General features: G+C 45.6%; 1 protein-coding gene across 4 annotated transcripts in view; it reads right to left on the bottom strand.

The window, feature by feature from the left end:
* The window catches only part of MYLK4 (myosin light chain kinase family member 4), a 291,340-nt gene that overhangs the window by 88,144 nt on the left and 184,512 nt on the right, over positions 1 to 18,684 (bottom strand). Inside the window, exon 1 of one of the 4 annotated variants that reach the window (XM_073678683.1) lies at positions 236 to 1,148. The exons of the other annotated variants lie outside the window; for them this stretch is intronic. Coding sequence (XP_073534784.1) covers positions 236 to 916 — 681 coding nt within the window. The 5' untranslated portion in view covers positions 917 to 1,148. Of the gene's footprint in view, positions 1 to 235; positions 1,149 to 18,684 lie in introns of those variants that run through there. 4 annotated transcript variants of the gene reach the window in all.

The following is an 18,684-nucleotide window of genomic DNA, read 5'->3' as shown; positions in this document are numbered from 1 at the left end:
AGTTTATCCTACTATTGGAACATAAAATCTACCTGAAACATAAGTAACTTTTAAAAACTAAATGAATTATTTCTGTAGCAATGTAATTATTTAGTAGTCTCTACTGGAAATGATAACCACAAAGTAAATGGCATACTAGTAACTATAAACATTAGGTATAGAATATCAAATTATACTTTATTTGGACTTATGATTCTTCTACACAGGATGTGCAAATATTTTTGAGCAATCTCACCTTGCGATTTCTTTTATTCAAACAAGCATCTTTCTTCCTCTTGGTCTCTATAAGTTTAACACAGTTTTTTCCCTTATTTTTATCATTACCTTTCTTTTCTTTTATGTTTACTTTATTGTCAGTTCTTAGGGGTTGTTCTGAATTTTGCCTTCTCTGTAGAAATTCAAACAATGTCGATAACTTAATGTGCTCCATTAGAAAATGCATCACTCTTTCTGTGCCAAGTAGTATCTTTTCAACTCCATCCAGTCTCTTTGCCTGCTCTTCAGAATATCTATTTATTGAAGAAAGGTGGCTGATCATTTCCAGAAAATGTCCTTTCATTTCTAAAAATATATCTTTTACTTCTGATGTTTCATCTTTAGGATGTACTTTTTCATCTTTGAGGTTCTCCATTTTTAGCCATTGGAGGTCTTTTTCAATGTCCACAATATCCTGTGAGATGTGGTCAAGCTTTTCAAAAATATTGTCGTGTCCCACCAAAACAGCGTCAACCTTATGGCTTAGAAAGTCCAGCTTTGTATCCATAATGTTTATGCTTGTTGGAGTCTTGGTGGCTAAGGGTGTCTGTGATGCCTTCTGAATATTGGTGGGCCCTTGATTCTGTATGGCTTTTGGATCATACCTTTTGGCCAGAGAGTTCACCAGTGAGGTCTTGGAGATCTTATTGGCTGTACTCATTGTGAATGCTTACTCAGTGGAAAACTATATTCTGCTGAGATTTCAAAAGATGAGGCAGCAAGATGTTCTCTGTTTCCTCGGCGTAAATCACAGCTGTTAACTGACCGGAGTACACTCCAGACAAGGCTTCCTTTATGTTGTTGTTGTATTCATCCTGGTGATGGTGAAAAACTTCACATGACAGAAAACTGGCTTGCAAAGAACAAGTGTTCGAGCCCCTTTTCACCCAGATTAAGTGTAATTAGGAAGAGGACAGACTAATGTATATCCTAAATGCGTGAGCTCTGACGTCAGATGTACAACAGGGAAGGGTCTATATTCTAACTTCAATGTAATTTGACAGCCAGGGGCCTGAGAGTCATTTGAGAAGCCTCATTCTGGAGAGGGTCTTTGCAGCTCTGTTCTTGCATGTCAGATTTATGCTTGTTTCATGCAACTTGATATTGGTGCTCAAAGAATAAAGGCCTCTGAAGAGTGTCTAAACTTGATGCAGATGAAAGGTTTACAAGGAAAAACAACACCTAATATATCAAATCAATTAGCTGGACAAGTGGGGTGCTCACTAAAGGCTGTTGACTTTCTTTTTAACCCTACGAGAGACTTAAAATATTTCTTAAAATACAACAATCAATAACTAAAACTGTAAAAATCTGTGATTGTTTTTGTCAGTTGAAGAATCTACATCTGCATTGTTCAATGTGCATATTTGAAGTTGTCTACAGCTTGTGTATTGGCAGATATGTCTATTTACACAAATAGCTCGAATATGCACAAATTCACAAATACACAAATAGCCCAATATGAATTTTACCACTTTATAAGAAGCAGTATATTATATAGTTAAACAAACACCAACACAGCAGGGAAGAGGGAGGTCGCTGGAGCAAGTGAAGGTGAGTAACTGCTTATTGTCACGGGTTTACCACGACAGAGAGGGGCCAGAAGACCGCAGTGTCTGATTTCATGTACTCCTGCACTGATTAGAAGCACTTCACCATCATTTTAAACAGAGCAGGTTTCTGCTAGCAGTGCAAGGGTTAATCTGTTCAATTGATAGCTCCTAGAGCTTTCCTGCTTTGATGGTCTTAGCTGTTCAGTGTTGGTCATTCCCCTCTGCTATATATACTCCCCTCCGGCAATCAGGGATTGCAAGTGTTAGTTCATACCGCCTGTTTCTGGAGTTGGAGGTGGCGTTTGGAGAGTTGTTCAGGAGATTGTTGCTTGAGGTTTGTCTGTGTGCACAGCCTCATCCTCTTCTATTTGGTTTTTCCTTCCTTAAAGGGGTTGCCACTCTGTGTGACTGCAGACTTATGAATCCCCCAACGCAGGCACTATGCGCTGCAGGAATTCGCGGGTATGAGACCCGGGACCGGAGGCTATGTTTATATTATACATACCCCTGGCCATTCAGAGCCTCTTCACTCCATACACTTGTATTGAGCGAGGCCACGCCCCATCTAGTTACACAGACAGCCAGTGGTCGCATCCGACTAGAAGGCCAGGCCTTGCTCAATACAGGTTGTGAAGACCTGGAGTCTGCCGTGGGCGTAACGCTACTCAGACAACACAGGGTGAGGGTGAAACAGCGTGGCAATACTTTATTGAACCACAAAGTGGACAATAAATACACAGAACAGTCCCAGCAAATGCCCAAGATGGTACAACATTACACAGTCTCACCCTTATGCTGGCCCCCCATGGGATAGAACAGCTGTGACTTTGGAGACTTCCAGGGCCGACAACCTCAACCAAGGGCCCCCCGCTTCTGGCGGGCCCCCACAGAGAGGAGGTAGTGGCAAGCTTAGGAAGCTAGCAGTCCATTGAGGTAGAAGGCCAGGAGACCCAAGGGTCCCAACTAGAGATGAGCGTTGTTCTACTCGAACTGTTCACCAATCTCAAATTCGAGCTGTTTTGGGCGGTGTTCGAGCCGTTCGGCGAACACGAACAATTTGAGAAAAATTCGGCTGTTCGAGGTTATGTTCGATAACTGTTCGTGCACCAAAATCATAACTGGATTTTTTCTCAGTAATGATGAAAATTAATGTTAATACGCAGTTTGAGTGTACAGCGGGGTGGGGGGAGGGGCAGGGGATGGATCTCTGCAGAAACAATGAAGATCTCCATTTTTTTTTCTCTTTCCCGCATTTGCAGTGGGGAGGTGCAATCTGTCAGCCTATCAGCAGCGCACACACGGAGCGAAGTGCTTTTTTTCACACAAGCAAGGGCATGTGTCATTGGCAGTGTATGTCACATGTCCTTGCCCTATAAGACCAAGCCATTTTCCCCGTCGCCACCATTTTCTCACTGCTGCAGCTGCGTGTTAGACGGCACCGCTGTTGCTGTGTGCGCTATACCTTGTTAATTTCAAGCCAATTTTCGCACAAATCTACAGATAGCTTGGGAGTAGGGAATAGTTGTGATTGCAGTCCTTTTAAGGACTAGGTTACAGCATTTCCTACGACTTTTATCAGGCAGGTCTGTGCTCTTAAATAGATAGATTGTGGGAGTAAAGACTAATTGTAATTGGAGTCCTTTTCAGGACTAGGTTACATCAGTTCCTATCAGTTTTTGCCAGGCAGGTCTGTGCCAGTGCTGTGCAAGTTTTTTTCACAGCATTTGGCTGAATCTAGCAAAGCTAATCCTTTTTGGCCTATTGCAGAGTGTGTTAGTCAGTGGAGTAGCCTATCTGTGTTGCAAGATATACCACCTGTGTATAGAATACCAATTTTTTTACTGCACCTAGTGAAGTAAAATCTTTTGGGCATAGCATCATTCTATTAGTCCATCTATACTGACCTCCATCAGGTTGCAAATTGAATATAATTTTTTTCTGCATCTAGCTCTGAAAAAATATTGGGCTTCTAGCTGTGTGTGGGACTTGTTCTATTAATCCATCTATACAGACCTCCATCAGGTTGCAAACTGAATATATTTTTTTCTGCATCTACCTCTGAAAAAATATTGGGCTTCTAGCTGTGTGTGGGACTTGTTCTATTAATCCATCTATACAGACCTCCATCAGGTTGCAAACTGAATATATTTTTTTCTGCATCTACCTCTGAAAAAATATTGGGCTTCTAGCTGTGTGTGGGACTTGTTCTATTAATCCATCTATACAGACCTCCATCAGGTTGCAAACTGAATATATTTTTTTCTGCATCTACCTCTGAAAAAATATTGGGCTTCTAGCTGTGTGTGGGACTTGTTGTATTAGTCCATCTATACTGACCTCCATCAGGTTGCAAACTGAATATATTTTTTTCTGCATCTACCTCTGAAAAAATATTGGGCTTCTAGCTGTGTGTGGGACTTGTTCTATTAATCCATCTATACAGACCTCCATCAGGTTGCAAACTGAATATATTTTTTTCTGCATCTACCTCTGAAAAAATATTGGACTTCTAGCTGTGTGTGGGACTTGTTCTATTAATCCATATATACAGACCTCCATCAGGTTGCAAACTGAATATATTTTTTTCTGCATCTACCTCTGAAAAAATATTGGGCTTCTAGCTGTGTGTGGGACTTGTTCTATTAATCCATCTATACAGACCTCCATCAGGTTGCAAACTGAATATATTTTTTTCTGCATCTACCTCTGAAAAAATATTGGGCTTCTAGCTGTGTGTGGGACTTGTTGTATTAGTCCATCTATACTGACCTCCATCAGGTTGCAAACTGAATATATTTTTTTCTGCATCTACCTCTGAAAAAATATTGGGCTTCTAGCTGTGTGTGGGACTTGTTCTATTAATCCATCTATACAGACCTCCATCAGGTTGCAAACTGAATATATTTTTTTCTGCATCTACCTCTGAAAAAATATTGGGCTTCTAGCTGTGTGTGGGACTTGTTCTATTAATCCATCTATACAGACCTCCATCAGGTTGCAAACTGAATATATTTTTTTCTGCATCTACCTCTGAAAAAATATTGGGCTTCTAGCTGTGTGTGGGACTTGTTGTATTAGTCCATCTATACTGACCTCCATCAGGTTGCAAACTGAATATATTTTTTTCTGCATCTACCTCTGAAAAAATATTGGGCTTCTAGCTGTGTGTGGGACTTGTTCTATTAATCCATCTATACAGACCTCCATCAGGTTGCAAACTGAATATATTTTTTTCTGCATCTACCTCTGAAAAAATATTGGACTTCTAGCTGTGTGTGGGACTTGTTCTATTAATCCATATATACAGACCTCCATCAGGTTGCAAACTGAATATATTTTTTTCTGCATCTACCTCTGAAAAAATATTGGGCTTCTAGCTGTGTGTGGGACTTGTTCTATTAATCCATCTATACAGACCTCCATCAGGTTGCAAACTGAATATATTTTTTTCTGCATCTACCTCTGAAAAAATATTGGGCTTCTAGCTGTGTGTGGGACTTGTTCTATTAATCCATCTATACAGACCTCCATCAGGTTGCAAACTGAATATAATTTTTTTCTGCATCTACCTCTGAAAAAATATTTGGGCTTCTAGCTGTGTGTGGGACTTGTTCTATTAGTCCATCTATACTGACCTCCATAAGGTTGCAAACTGAATATAATTTTTTTCTGCATCTACCTCTGAAAAAATATTTGGGCTTCTAGCTGTGTGTGGGACTTGTTCTATTAGTCCATCTATACTGACCTCCATAAGGTTGCAAACTGAATATAATTTTTTTCTGCATCTACCTCTGAAAAAATATTTGGCCTTCTAGCTGTGTGTGGGACTTGTTCTATTAGTCCATCTATACTGACCTCCATAAGGTTGCAAACTGAATATAATTTTTTTCTGCATCTACCTCTGAAAAAATATTTGGCCTTCTAGCTGTGTGTGGGACTTGTTCTATTAGTCCATCTATACTGACCTCCATCAGGTTGCAAATTGAATATAATATTTTTCTGCATCTAGCTCTGAAAAAATGTTTGGCCTTCTAGCAGTGTGTGGGACTTGTTCTATTAGTCCATCTATACTGACCTCCATCAGGTTGCAAATTCAAAATAATTTTTTGTCTGCATCTACCTCTGAAAAAATATTTGGGCTTCTAGCTGTGTGTGGGACTTGTTCTATTAGTCCATCTATACTGACCTCCATAAGGTTGCAAACTGAATATAATTTTTTTCTGCATCTACCTCTGAAAAAATATTTGGCCTTCTAGCTGTGTGTGGGACTTGTTCTATTAGTCCATCTATACTGACCTCCATCAGGTTGCAAATTGAATATAATATTTTTCTGCATCTAGCTCTGAAAAAATGTTTGGTCTTCTAGCAGTGTGTGGAACTTGTTCTATTAGTCCATCTATACTGACCTCCATCAGGTTGCAAATTCAAAATAATTTTTTGTCTGCATCTACCTCTGAAAAAATATTTGGCCTTCTAGCAGTGTGTGGGACTTGTTCTATTAGTCCATCTATACTGACCTCCATCAGGTTGCAAACTGAATATAATTTTTTTCTGCATCTAACTCTGAAAAAATATTTGGCCTTCTAGCAGTGTGTGGGTCTCATTGTATTAGGCCATCTATACCAAGCTCCACCAGCTTTTCAATTAATAATAATTTTTCGCTGCATCTAGCCCTGAAAATAATTTTTCTTCCCAATAGTGGTAGCAATAGAAATATGGGGCGCGCTCCTGGCTTACAAAAATATACACTTCATAACAAAAAACACCAGCTTAGCGCACTGCATTAATAAGATGGCATCATCGTCTCTCCCAGTGCTAGGCCTACTACCCAGGCTAGCATTCCTGTGCCTAAAACACAATGTATGGGTCCGCGCTAGCCACTATGCTGAGGGGTCTAAAGCTGCTGCTAACGCTTTATAACAATTCAATTGGTAGATTTTCACAGAGCTCTTCCACAATGCCCACCCATCGGGACAACAGTTGCCCACCTTCCCTATGGGATCTAGTGGCGAATAGTTGATGCAATTAATCAGAGCGTCAGTTGCCCCGTCGACGTGGCAAGCATACGGTAAGGCATGGGAAGAGTGGACACGACTAGTAGCAGGCAGACGGGTTGACCAATGTGAACAAGCCAGATCACAAGTCACCATAGAATTTCTCCACCAGCTAATGATGAGGGGCATATCAGGGGCGTCAGCGCAGCGGTGTCTGACCGGAGTAGCATTTCACTTCCAACTACTGAATTGGGGAGATGTGACAAAGATTCATCATCAGACAATCCATAAAAGGGTGGAAAAGGGGTCAGCCAAGTCAGGAGTGTAGACGTCCCGTCCCGTGTCACTAAAACTGATTTCTCACATCATATCCCTAACACCATTAACATGACACTCACAATTTGAAGCAACACTACTGTCTACTGCATTTGTGATCGCCTTCTTCGGGGCGCTATGCATAAGCGAATTAGTCCCTCAATCCAAAATTAGCACCAGTGGAGGCTTATTACACCAGGACGTAGTCATAGGCAATAATGCAATACGTCTACGCATACACAAATCGAAAATGGTTCCAGCGGGCAGGGGCACTTGGGTACTTCTACAACCCACAAACGGTACACTGAGTCGGGTAACAATAGTAAAACCATATCTAACCATCAGATCACAAAGTAATTTGTTCCTATCACACATTGATGGGACGCCATTATCAAGATACCAGTTCCAAGCTACAGTCATATGAAAAAGTTTGGGCACCCCTATTAATCTTAAGCTTAATGTTTTATAAAAATTGGTGTTTTTGCAACAGCTATTTCAGTTTGATATATGTAATAACTGTTGGACACAGTAATGTTTCTGCCTTGAAATGAGGTTTATTGTACTAACAGAAAATGTGCAATCTGCATTCAAATAAAATTTGACAGGTGCATAAGTATGGGCACTTCACCAGAAAAGTGACATTAATATTTAGTAGATCCTCCTTTTGCAAAAATAACAGCCTCTAGTCGCTTCCTGTAGCTTTTAATGAGTTCCTGGATCCTGCATGAAGGTATTTTTGACCATTCCTCTTTACAAAACAATTCCAGTTCAGTAAAGTTTGATGGTCGCCGAGCATGGACAGCCCTCTTCAAATGATCCCACAGATGTTCAATGATATTCAGGTCTGGGGACTGGGATGGCCATTCCAGAACATTGTAATTGTTCCTCTGCATGAATGCCTGAGTAGATTTGGAGTGGTGTTTTGGATCATTGTCTTGCTGAAAGATCCATCCCCTGCGTAACTTCAACTTTATCACTGATTCTTGAACATTATTGTCAAGAATCTGCTGATACTGAGTGGAATCCATGCGTCCCTCAACTTTAACAAGATTCCCAGTGCCGGCATTGGCCACACAGCCCCAAAGCATGATGGAACCTCCACCAAATTTTACTGTGGGTAGCAAGTGTTTTTCTTGGAATGCTGTGTTTTTTTGCCACCATGCATAACGCCTTTTTGTATGACCAAACAACTCAATCTTGGTTTCATCAGTCCACAGGACCTTCTTCCAAAGAGAAATTGGCTTCTCCAAATGTGCTTTTGCATACCTCAACCAACTCTGTTTGTGGCGTGCTTGCAGAAACGGCTTCTTTCGCATCACTCTCCCATACAGCTTCTCCTTGTGCAAAGTGCGTTGTATAGTTGACCGATGCACAGTGACACCATCTGCAGCAAGTTGATGCTGCAGCTGTCTGGAGGTGGTCTGAGGATTGTCCTTGACTGATCTCACCATTCTTCTTCTCTGCCTTTCTGATGTTTTTCTTGGCCTTCCACTTCTGGCCTTAACAAGAACTGTCCATGTGTTCTTCGATTTCCTTACTATGTTCCTCACAGTGGAAACTGACAGGTTAAATCTCTGAGACAGCTTTTTGTATCCTTCCCCTGAACAACTATGTTGAATAATCTTTGCTTTCAGATCATTTGACAGTTGTTTTGAGGAGCCCATGATGCCACTCTTCAGAGGAGATTCAAACAGGAGAACAACTTGCAAGTGGCCACTTTAAGTAGCTTTTCTCATGATTGCATACACCTGGCTATGAAGTTCAAAGCTCAATGAGGTTACAAAACCAAAAAAAGTGCTTTAGTAAGTCAGTAAAAAGTAGGTAGGAGTATTTAAAACAGGAAAATGATAAGGGTGCCCATACTTATGCACCTGTCAAATTTTGTTTGAATGCAGATTGCACATTTTCTATTAGTACAATAAGCCTCATTTCAAGGCAGAAACATTACTGTGTCCAACAGTTATTACATATATCAAACTGAAATAGCTGTTGCAAAAGCACAAATTTTTATAAAACATTAAGCTTAAGATTAATAGGGGTGCCCAAACTTTTTCATATGACTGTATATTTAATAAATGCATAACATCGGCAGGGAACCACCCCAAAGATTACGGGACACACTCATTCCGCATAGGCGCGGCCACAGAAGCAGCAAGAGCAGGACTGTCAGAAACGGAAGTTCAGAGGATAGAGAGATGGTGATCCACGTGTTTGGCAAGATACATAAGACCGGACTTGTTATCCTAACGTGGTTTGTTTCTTTTACAGATGACGCTAAGCCAACAGTGTGGGTGATAGGCCACTCGTATATATATTGGGCAGATTAAAGGGCGAAAGTCCACCCAGGCGGGAGGAAATTAGAGTTTCATAACACATATTTCAACTGGAGAGGTATTAGAGGCCTGCTATGGCCACAGGTACTAATGGAGGTAATCAAGGTAGGGAGAGAGGCAAGATGTCTGGTCATCTTAGTTATACAGGCCGGGGGAAACAACCTAGGTCATCACAAGAGCGCATAACTAATGGCAATAATGAAACTAGACACCGAGCGCTTCAGAGAATTTTTCACAAAACTAGCTATAGTATGGTCAGAGATTGTGCCGATAGCGGTATGGCAAGGTGCGCGAGACATCACGGCCATCGAACGGACAAGGCGGGTAATAAATATTCGGATGGCAAAATTTAGAAGAGACAGAGGCGGTGTAGTGGTACGACACCGACAACTGGAAGGAGATAAAGCAGGCCTCATACGGCCCGACGGTGTTCACTTAATGGATATTGGACTGGACATATTCCTGTCAGGACTCCAGGACGGAGTGGAACAAGAGTTAAGAGTGATGGGTGGGGGTCAGAGTCCTGCATACGAGAACGCAGGATCCTCCGTGGCCTGGAAATAGAAAGGACATGTTGGAGAGTTACACTTGTTGGCCAAGTTGCCGGAGTGGAGACCCAGGGCATGCTGCAACAAGCTGAATTATTTTAGAAATAAAATGTCTTTCTAATGGAATGAGTATAAAGAGTTAATAAAGCTGTGACCGATCCTCACCCATCCAGTTGTAAGAGTTACATTATTGTATTGTCAAGGAAAGGGGGGCGGTAGGGGGGCTGAGTGTCTGGGTTTGGTTGGGGGTCCCCACAGTCTGCCTAGGCTAGATGCATTTAAAAATTCTTATTAGATACACAGGCGGTGCAGCTTGCTTCGCAGCTGGGCTACTACGCCCAAAGTATTGCCTAGGCTAGATGCAGTTAAAAATTCTACGCTGACTAGCAGACACTGAAGATTTGGAGCAGACCTCTGAGTAAACAGCTCTTCAGACTCAATCATCTGTGTTACCCCAAGCCATAGTGTATGTAGTTTCTTACAGTTAAAAGGGGGGGGGAGCGACCCAACCCACCTGGAATTGACGATGCCAATGTCACGTAAGACACAGCAAGGGGACTCCAAAAAGAGTTTCCATTTTTTCCCAAAATTGTGGCACAGACACCACTTAACCCTAGAACGCATACCTGGGGCCTCGCAGTCCCGCCCTGTTAATTGTTTTCTATTTTCTGCAAGATTACTTTAGTTAGAATTTTGAAACTCTAGGTATTCTTCATGTATATAGTTGTTTGTCATTTCAGTTTGAGTTATTCAATGTTATTTGCACACGGGCCTAAAAGGCCCCAGGTATATGAAAGTGTAGATTTTTATGGTCATGCGTTCTAGGGTTAAGTGGCATCAATTGCCCCACAGTTGCTTAAAACGGTTGGTGAGGTGATATTACCAAATCCTCAAGCTTTTAGCCTCCCAAGGATAACACAGGATTAGAAAAGTCTTGGCGAATCCATGATTTGTTCATCTTTATGAACGTGAGTCTGTCTACATTCTCAGTGGACAGCCGCGTGCGCTTATCTGTCAGCACACCATCAGCAGCGCTGAACACACGTTCAGAGAGAACACTGGCTGCAGGGCATGACAAGATCTCCAAGGCGTGAGTGGCGAGCTCCGGCCATTTTTCCAGATTGGAATACCAAAATGAGCAAGGGTCCAGTGACACAGTCATGGCTTCGATGTTCACTTGGAGATACTCCTGCACCATCCTCTCTAGGCATTGACTATGTGTCAGACTTCTTGTCTCCTGTGGCCTTGCAAAGGATGGTCTAAAAAAGTGGTGAAACGATTTCACAAAATTGCTGTTACCAGCAGATACTGTGTTACTGTTACGGTTTGAGTGATGAAGACTCGACAGTCCCGCGGTTGGCAAGTTAGAACTGTGAGATTCACTTCGTGCACCACTGGTGTTTTGTGGAAAAGCACATGTAAGATTCTGCAACAGCGTCTGCAGATACTCCTGCATGCGTCAATCCCTTTTTATGGCAAGAATTATTTCGGCAAATTTACTTTTGTACCGGGGATCTAAGAGTGTGGCAACCCAGTAGTCGAGATTACTTCGAATTCTGCAATCTGAGGGTCATGTTGCAGGTAGTGCAGCAAGAAGGCACTCATGTGTCTTGCGCATCCAGGAGGACCAAGTCCTTGTTGTGTTGGTAGCGAGGTAAGAATCATGCTTCTTTCCTCTGCCCTCTCCCCCCAACCTCGCACAACAGAAATGTGATCAAGGTCTCCCTCATCTGATGAGTCTTCCATGCCCATCGCCAGTTCATCCTCCACTTCTTTCTCGACTCCTGCACCTTCCTCAACAGTTTGGCTGCTACCATGCGCCCTGTTTAATCCCTCTCCCCCACCCTCCCATGCCTGCCTCCTTGGTGCTGCCAACCGTCTGGACCTTGGAGATGTTATCCCTTCCGCATACGACTCCTCCTCTACTTCCTCCACCTCCTCTTGTCCGACCACCTGACTCTGAATTCTGTTTAATGTGTGCTCCAGCATGTAAATCACCGGAATAGTTATGCTGATAATGGCATCGTCGTCAGCACTAAACATCTTCGTCGCCATTTCAAAACTGTGCAGAAAGGTGTGTGGCGCCCCTGAGGGTGCAGTCACCACAGAGTTACTGCATCTCACCCAGAGGTGTGGTATCTCACCCTCAGGTAAGGAAGGCGTATGGCTCGGGACCCTAACACCTGCATCCAACACATACCCGCAGTGGGGTTAGGGCGAGATTGCTCCTAAGGGAGAGCACAGTCCCAGGTCCCTAGCTGGTGGGAGGATCCTATGTAGTGGGTGCTTAGGGGAGCAGCTTAGGGGAGCACATGACAGGGAGAGTATAAATAGGAAGCCATCTTAGAAAGAGCAAGCCAGTCAGAGGAGGAAAAGTGACAGGAGCAGAGGCTCGGCATGAGCTCTGCTCCGGAGGCGGGCCTAGCCTGGGAGGCCCAGGACTGAAGGAGAGAAGAGAGGAGTGGGAGCAGGAAGGCTCCAGGAACCGAAGGGACCCTAGGGCTACGGGCCGTGCAGAAGGCCACCTGTACTCCCGCTGCTACCAGGAGGTAGAGGGGTCAGGCCAGATAAGGGGAACCGGTCCCTCAACTAGAGGAGAAACAGCAAGGCTCAACTAGAAACCGGAGGCTGCAGCATTTCATGTACTGCAGGCAAAAGTCCACACCAGTCTCACTAAGAAGGTAGCCACATAGGACCCAGGGGACGGAACACAAGTCGCCCGCCAAGGCCCGAGGATACCGGATAGAAGTGTCACTGGGTGTGAGGTGCAGGGAGAAGGCCAGAGAAAGGACACACAGAAGGGGGTCCTGCTAAGTACTCCGGAGCTATCTGTGGGTGGACTGAGCCCCTCACTGAGTACGCACAGCACGACGGGTGAGATAGCTCTGGTACCTGTAATCTGGACTGCAACAACTGTGAGTAAAGATCTTGGGACTGCATCACACGGACTCTGTGTTCATTACTGACTCCCTGCACTACAACCACCATCATCCACCCACACTGCCCTGAAGCTACACTCTTCCTGTGGTGAGTAATAATACCATTGCAGCAAAACCACCAGCTTCAGAGGACTGTTCCGCAGCGGCGGCCCCTTTGGCCTCACTCCACAGGTGGCGTAGTCGGACATTATAAAATCCATATATACAAATTACCGTTGGATTGACCGCCCTGGGTCACGGACCGGGTCACCGCCACAGTGACTACAACCCCCAGCGTCTACCGGCCCGGCTCCGGTTACCCCACGGCCCAGGGGGCGCGTCAACTTCATAGGTCCCTGATCTGAGACCACTCCTGCTGTGTGATTTGCCCCACCTCTGGATCTCGTTGGCCCAGGCTATACGTCAGAAACTATTGCACCAGGGCTTGTCGGTGCTGCCACAGTCGCTGCAACATGTGCAGAGTTGAATTCCACCGTGTCGGCACATCGCATTTCAGCCGGTGAACTGGCAGGCCCAACGACTTCTGTAGAGATGTAAGTCATTGAGCTGCGGGATGCGAACGGCGGAAGTGAGCACACAGCGACCGTGCCCTCTGCAAAAGGCCATCTAGTCCGGGATAGTGGGCTAAAAATTTATGGACAACCAGGTTCAACACGTGAGCCATACAAGGCACGTGTGTAACATTGCCCCGGCGAAGGGCCGCACCCAGGTTTGCAGCATTGTCGCACACGGCCTTCCCTGGTTGCAGGTCCAGTGGAGACAACCATTCATGAAACTGGGTCTCCAGAGCTGACCACAAGTCCTCAGCTGTGTGACTCACATTTCCCAGACATTTCAAAGTAAACACTGATGCCGTTGAGCCCTGCTGCCAGCATAGTAAGGAGGTGCGCAGTTAGAAAGCAGGTGGCATTACCAGACAGGCTTTGGGTGCAGGTGGAGGACCGAGAGGAGGTTGAGGAGGCAGAAGCAGTGGAGGAACTTCTAGATAAAGAGGATTGACGCACAACTCGCGGGGACGGCAAGACTTGGACAGCAGCCCCTTGTCCTGCTGTCACCATAGTTACCCAGTGCCCTGTCATCGACATGTAACGCCCCTGTCCATGCCTACTCGTCCAAGTGTCTGTGGTGAAATGCACCCTGTCACACACAGAGTTTCTCAAAGAAGCGGTGATGTTGTGTGCGACATGCTGGTGGAGCGCAGGCACACCTTTCTTTGAGAAGTAGTGCCGACTGGGCATCTGGTACTGGGGCACTGCGACGGACATAAGGTCTCAAAAATCCACTGTGTCCTCCAGGCGGAAAGGCAGCATTTCTGTAGCCAACAGCTTGCAGATGGTGAAATTCAACCTCTTAGCTTTCTCATGGCTAGGAGGAAATGGTCTTTTTCTTGTCCACATCTGAGGGACCGAGGGCTGGCTGTTGTGCTTTGACGGGGTTGAGTAGGGTGTCCCTGGCAAACTGCCGGTCTGTGAGGAAGATGCAGGCGGACATGTTAGGTTGCCTTGATCCAAAGGTGGTGCTCTCGATGTCAGAGAGCTCTCAACACCAGCAGGTGTTTCCACTTCCCAATGAACTGACGACCTGGCAATCACACTGGCTGTTGCAGGTAAAGAGGTGGCAGGTCTGCGTCCAAAAACATGTGTGACTGCTGTCCCCCCAGTCACAGAGGATGAAGAGGCCACAGATGCACAAGATGGGGCAGACGGTGGTTGGCCCAGCCTGCTAGGCCGCATTGTAGCACAGTGAGCTTCCCACTGCAACTTATGCTTCATATCCATGTGACGGTACATGCATGAAGTACTCAAACTATGGATTTTTTGGCCTCTACTTAGCTTTTGGTGACAAATATTACAGATAACACGAGTTGGGTCATCCTTATCGATCTGAATAAATGCCCAGGCTATGCAAGGCTTAGAGCCCATGCGACCTGAAGAGTCACTACGACTTGTGGTCAGAGGCGGAGTTGTGGTTGAGGATGCAGTTGTTGACGTGCTTCCAGTACTCCGTCTCTGTCCAGGAAGGCGCAACCTAACCTCGTCGTCAATAGCATCTGTGACGCCCCGCTGCGCTTGGTATCACAGATCCTAGAAGAGTGTATTGATGGAATCCTCCACAAGAGGCCCCCATAAACATTCACACATCTCCACCTTCCACCTCAGACCAGCAGAGGGAGCCCGTTAGGGATATAAATAGGGAAGGTGGAGCTAGGCAGTTCAGTTCCTCTGAAGAGTTCCTGCAGTAGAGAAGCCTAAGAGAGGTCAGTCTGCAGTGGAGCTCAGTCTAGTCTAGAGAACTCAGTTAATAGTTCAGCAGTGGAGCACGAGGCTCCTGCTAGCTAGATTCAGGGAGCCCAGATAGAGCTTAAGGTGTGCCGGCGTCATAAGATCGGTGAAGCGCGGCAAGCTGCCGTTAGTGTGTATAGCCTATTGAGGGCCCGAGTAGGCCGAAGACGAGTGGCGAGTTAGTACATAAGGGGCAGAGGAGCTTAACCAGCTCACCCCGAAGCATTTACCGGACACCGGATCCGAGCTTACCGGGATCTCTATGACCCAGTAAGGCATAACCAGAATCCCTGGAGAACTACAAGTCCCAGGATCGCTAAGGTGCTGATACGTAACAGAGCCAGGAGACGCTTAGGCCCCGCATACTGGGAGCGTGAACTTCAAGAGAAGGCCCTACCACAAGGTCAGCCAGCGCAGGACAGAGACAAAGTTAGGCCTAGCTCCAGGCAGGTCAGAAACTTACTGCGCAGAGGCAAAAAACAGGAGGCCCTACACCCGCTCATTGGGGAGGATCCTGATATGCACCCTTCACCCTACAGTGCTCCAGGATGTGCCTGAATTTCCTCCAGTAAAAGGTACTGAAGTGACTACCGTGTCCGTTTCCGTTCTTGCTCTGACCCAGCTGGGTCTCGCCTGTCCTGCATTCCCCCTGCATACGCTGCCCTGAGACCTAGCTCCACCTGTGGGGAGCTATACCATCGAGCTGCCTTATCACGGGCCTCAGTGGACTGCTGCAGCGCTGGTGCTTCTCACCAGATACCACAGGTGGTGTCACAAACTCTTATAAAATTAACAATTATCCACCCTTTTAAAGAGTGACCCCAGGGTACGGGCCAGGGAGCCGACCACCGCGACATCCCAAAGGCCAGGCAAAGGCCCGGGTGACCTCATCGACTGGCTGACTGTGGGTTGACAGTAAGTGGGATCTCCAACCTTGTCATCATCACCCTGTGTGTTATCACACCCGTCGTCCTCAAAGCCAACCTCTTCCTGCCCTGACCGAAAAGTCAAGTTGTCGCTCCAATCAGGTATTTGAGTCTCATCATCGTCTTCATCATTGTCTCCACCAACAGGAGTTACAGTTTGGGAACGAGGGTCTACATTATGCTCAGAACCTTCTTCATCTGGTCCTGGATCCGACTTATAAAGATTCTGGGCATCAGTGCAGATCATTTCCTCGTCTGGATTAACAGAAGCTCTGGAGCAGACCTCCGTTTCCCAGGCTATAGTATGAGTAAACAGCTGTGCAGACTCAACCATCTGTGTCACCCCATACTCAGACGGGCAGCTGGAGACTTGGGAGCTGTGAGGAAGCAAGTGCGATTGGGGTGACACCTCTGAGGACTGGAGTATTTGTGATGTTGAAGTTGAGGTGGAGGAGAGCCCACTTGAAGGAGCACTTGATATCCGCTGAAGCACCTGCTGTTTTTGTGCCTCATCTGGAATTTGTAGCGATGGGCGTGTCCATAACAAAGGGATCGTATCACATTGTCCACAAAAAGAAGTCGACATGTTAGTTTGGCTGGAAGATGGTCTTTCTTCTGCAGATGTTACTCCCCCCCCACCGCGGGGGGCTCGACCCACCAGCGGACAGGCACCAGTATTAGGAGAGGGGGGCTGGCCGTCAGGGTCCACCGCGGCTCTGGCATAAACCCGGCGACACGGAGGTGGCACGGGCAGGAACGGACTGGCCGTGTCGGCTTCTCACTTTTTGGATTTTAGAAGGGCATGACATGCCTATATCTGTGTCTCCCCCTCCTTTTACTCCTCCACCTCTTTTATTTTCGCATGACTATATGTACTTGTCACTTTTCCATGTGTTAGTTATGTCTTCTGAGCAGTTTGTCAGCTTTTGGACACCTTTGAAGGTGTTTTCTATGTGTTTCTATGTGTTTTTGTTTGCCTGCCATTGGTTTTAACGGTGTTCGAAGGTGTTCGACGAACAGTTCGACGAACAGTTCGGCGAACACACGGGTGTTCGACGTACCGAACTCGAACACTACGGGGGTGGCTCAACACTAGTCCCAACCTGGCCTCTCCGAGAGTTTCCATGGGGCCAGACGACAGGTGGGTCCCTCCTGGCAACTTTAAATGTCTCCATGGGTTCTAGGTGACAGGTGGGTCCCTCCTAGCAACCCCAAAACAACATATCCATGGGACCAGGTGACTTCTTTGTCCTCTCCTGGACTCCCCAAAATGTATTCATGTCTCTCTTATGGTCAATCTAGCAGATCCGAATCTTTCCAGTCAGGGCCGGTACCCTTTGGCTAGAATAATATAGAATTCAAATCTGTGTCTTTTTAGATGTCATGCAATCCATCTACTGTCCTGGAGGATATCTCTCATTCACCTTCCAAAGTCTGTCTGAATCTCTGTCCCAAGACTCCCTCTGTCTGGCTGCTACAAAAAAAAGCAGCCACTTTGGACACTGGCCTCTGCTTAGGAAGTGATCGCCTGTGACGACACCGCATTTAATCTTAATTATGCCAGACGTAAATTCCGTAGGCTCAGAATCATAGACTATTGTCTGAATTATTGACTACTGAATTTATGTGTTTCTTTTTTTCTTCGATTGATCAAGAAACATGGACTTTTGTCATGAGTCTGAATGTTGACTGTTCTTGTAGCTTGAATTGATATTTGTAAATTGATGACTGGCTGCTATTTACCTCATATCAGCTCCCACAGTTTATTGTACTGTTGTCTTTGCAAGACAGGAACGCAGGGTCACTGAACAATGATGTTTGCTAACATGTTGATTACACATTATACCAGGCCTTGCAGTTTCTTAACTTGCAAACATTGAAAGATAAACTGTAAATACTCAAACAATGCGAGTTAACCTCATCACCCCTTCCCCTTGACCTGTGGATGATGGCTTAAAGGACAGTTGTGAACTATATAAGGAGAATCTGCCTCTGTTCCAAGTGACTCTACAGGATGTCAGCATAGGGGACCACGGCCTCAGCTGGAAGAACACAGATCTGCTCCATTGACCATTGCTGAACCCTCAGAGACATTTTGAAGAATTCAGGTTGGGACAATGAGGTCACCTGGCCACGTACCTCCATGAACTGTCAGCTTCCTAAGCTTGCCATTACCTCCTCTCTGTGGGTGCCTGCCCAAAGCGGGGTGCCACTGGTTGGGATAGCCAGTCCTGGAAGCCCTGAAGTCGCAGCGGCTCTAATTCCGGCGAGTCAACGGAAGGGTGAGACTCTGTAATTTGCACCATTTTGGGTATTTGATGAGACTGCTCTATATGTTATTGTCTGTTGGTGATTCAATAAATTATTGCCACACTGTTTTACTCTCACCATGTGTTGTCTGAGTAGTGTTCTGCTCACAGGAAAAGAGAGGGGGCGTTCAGTGGGATGAGCCCTGGTCCATGTGGTCTTTCTAAAGACAGCCAGGCCAGAGCACCCACTGGCCCCCATATCTCCACATTGCCTTTTTCAGACATATATA

This window comes from Phyllobates terribilis, unplaced genomic scaffold, assembly GCF_046119375.1.
Source record: "Phyllobates terribilis strain yellow unplaced genomic scaffold, ASM4611937v1 Scaffold_4__5_contigs__length_816908805, whole genome shotgun sequence".
NCBI lineage: Eukaryota > Metazoa > Chordata > Amphibia > Anura > Dendrobatidae > Phyllobates > Phyllobates terribilis.
The sequence above is the reverse complement of the archived record's forward strand: the minus strand, read 5'-3'. Positions and strand labels throughout refer to the sequence as shown.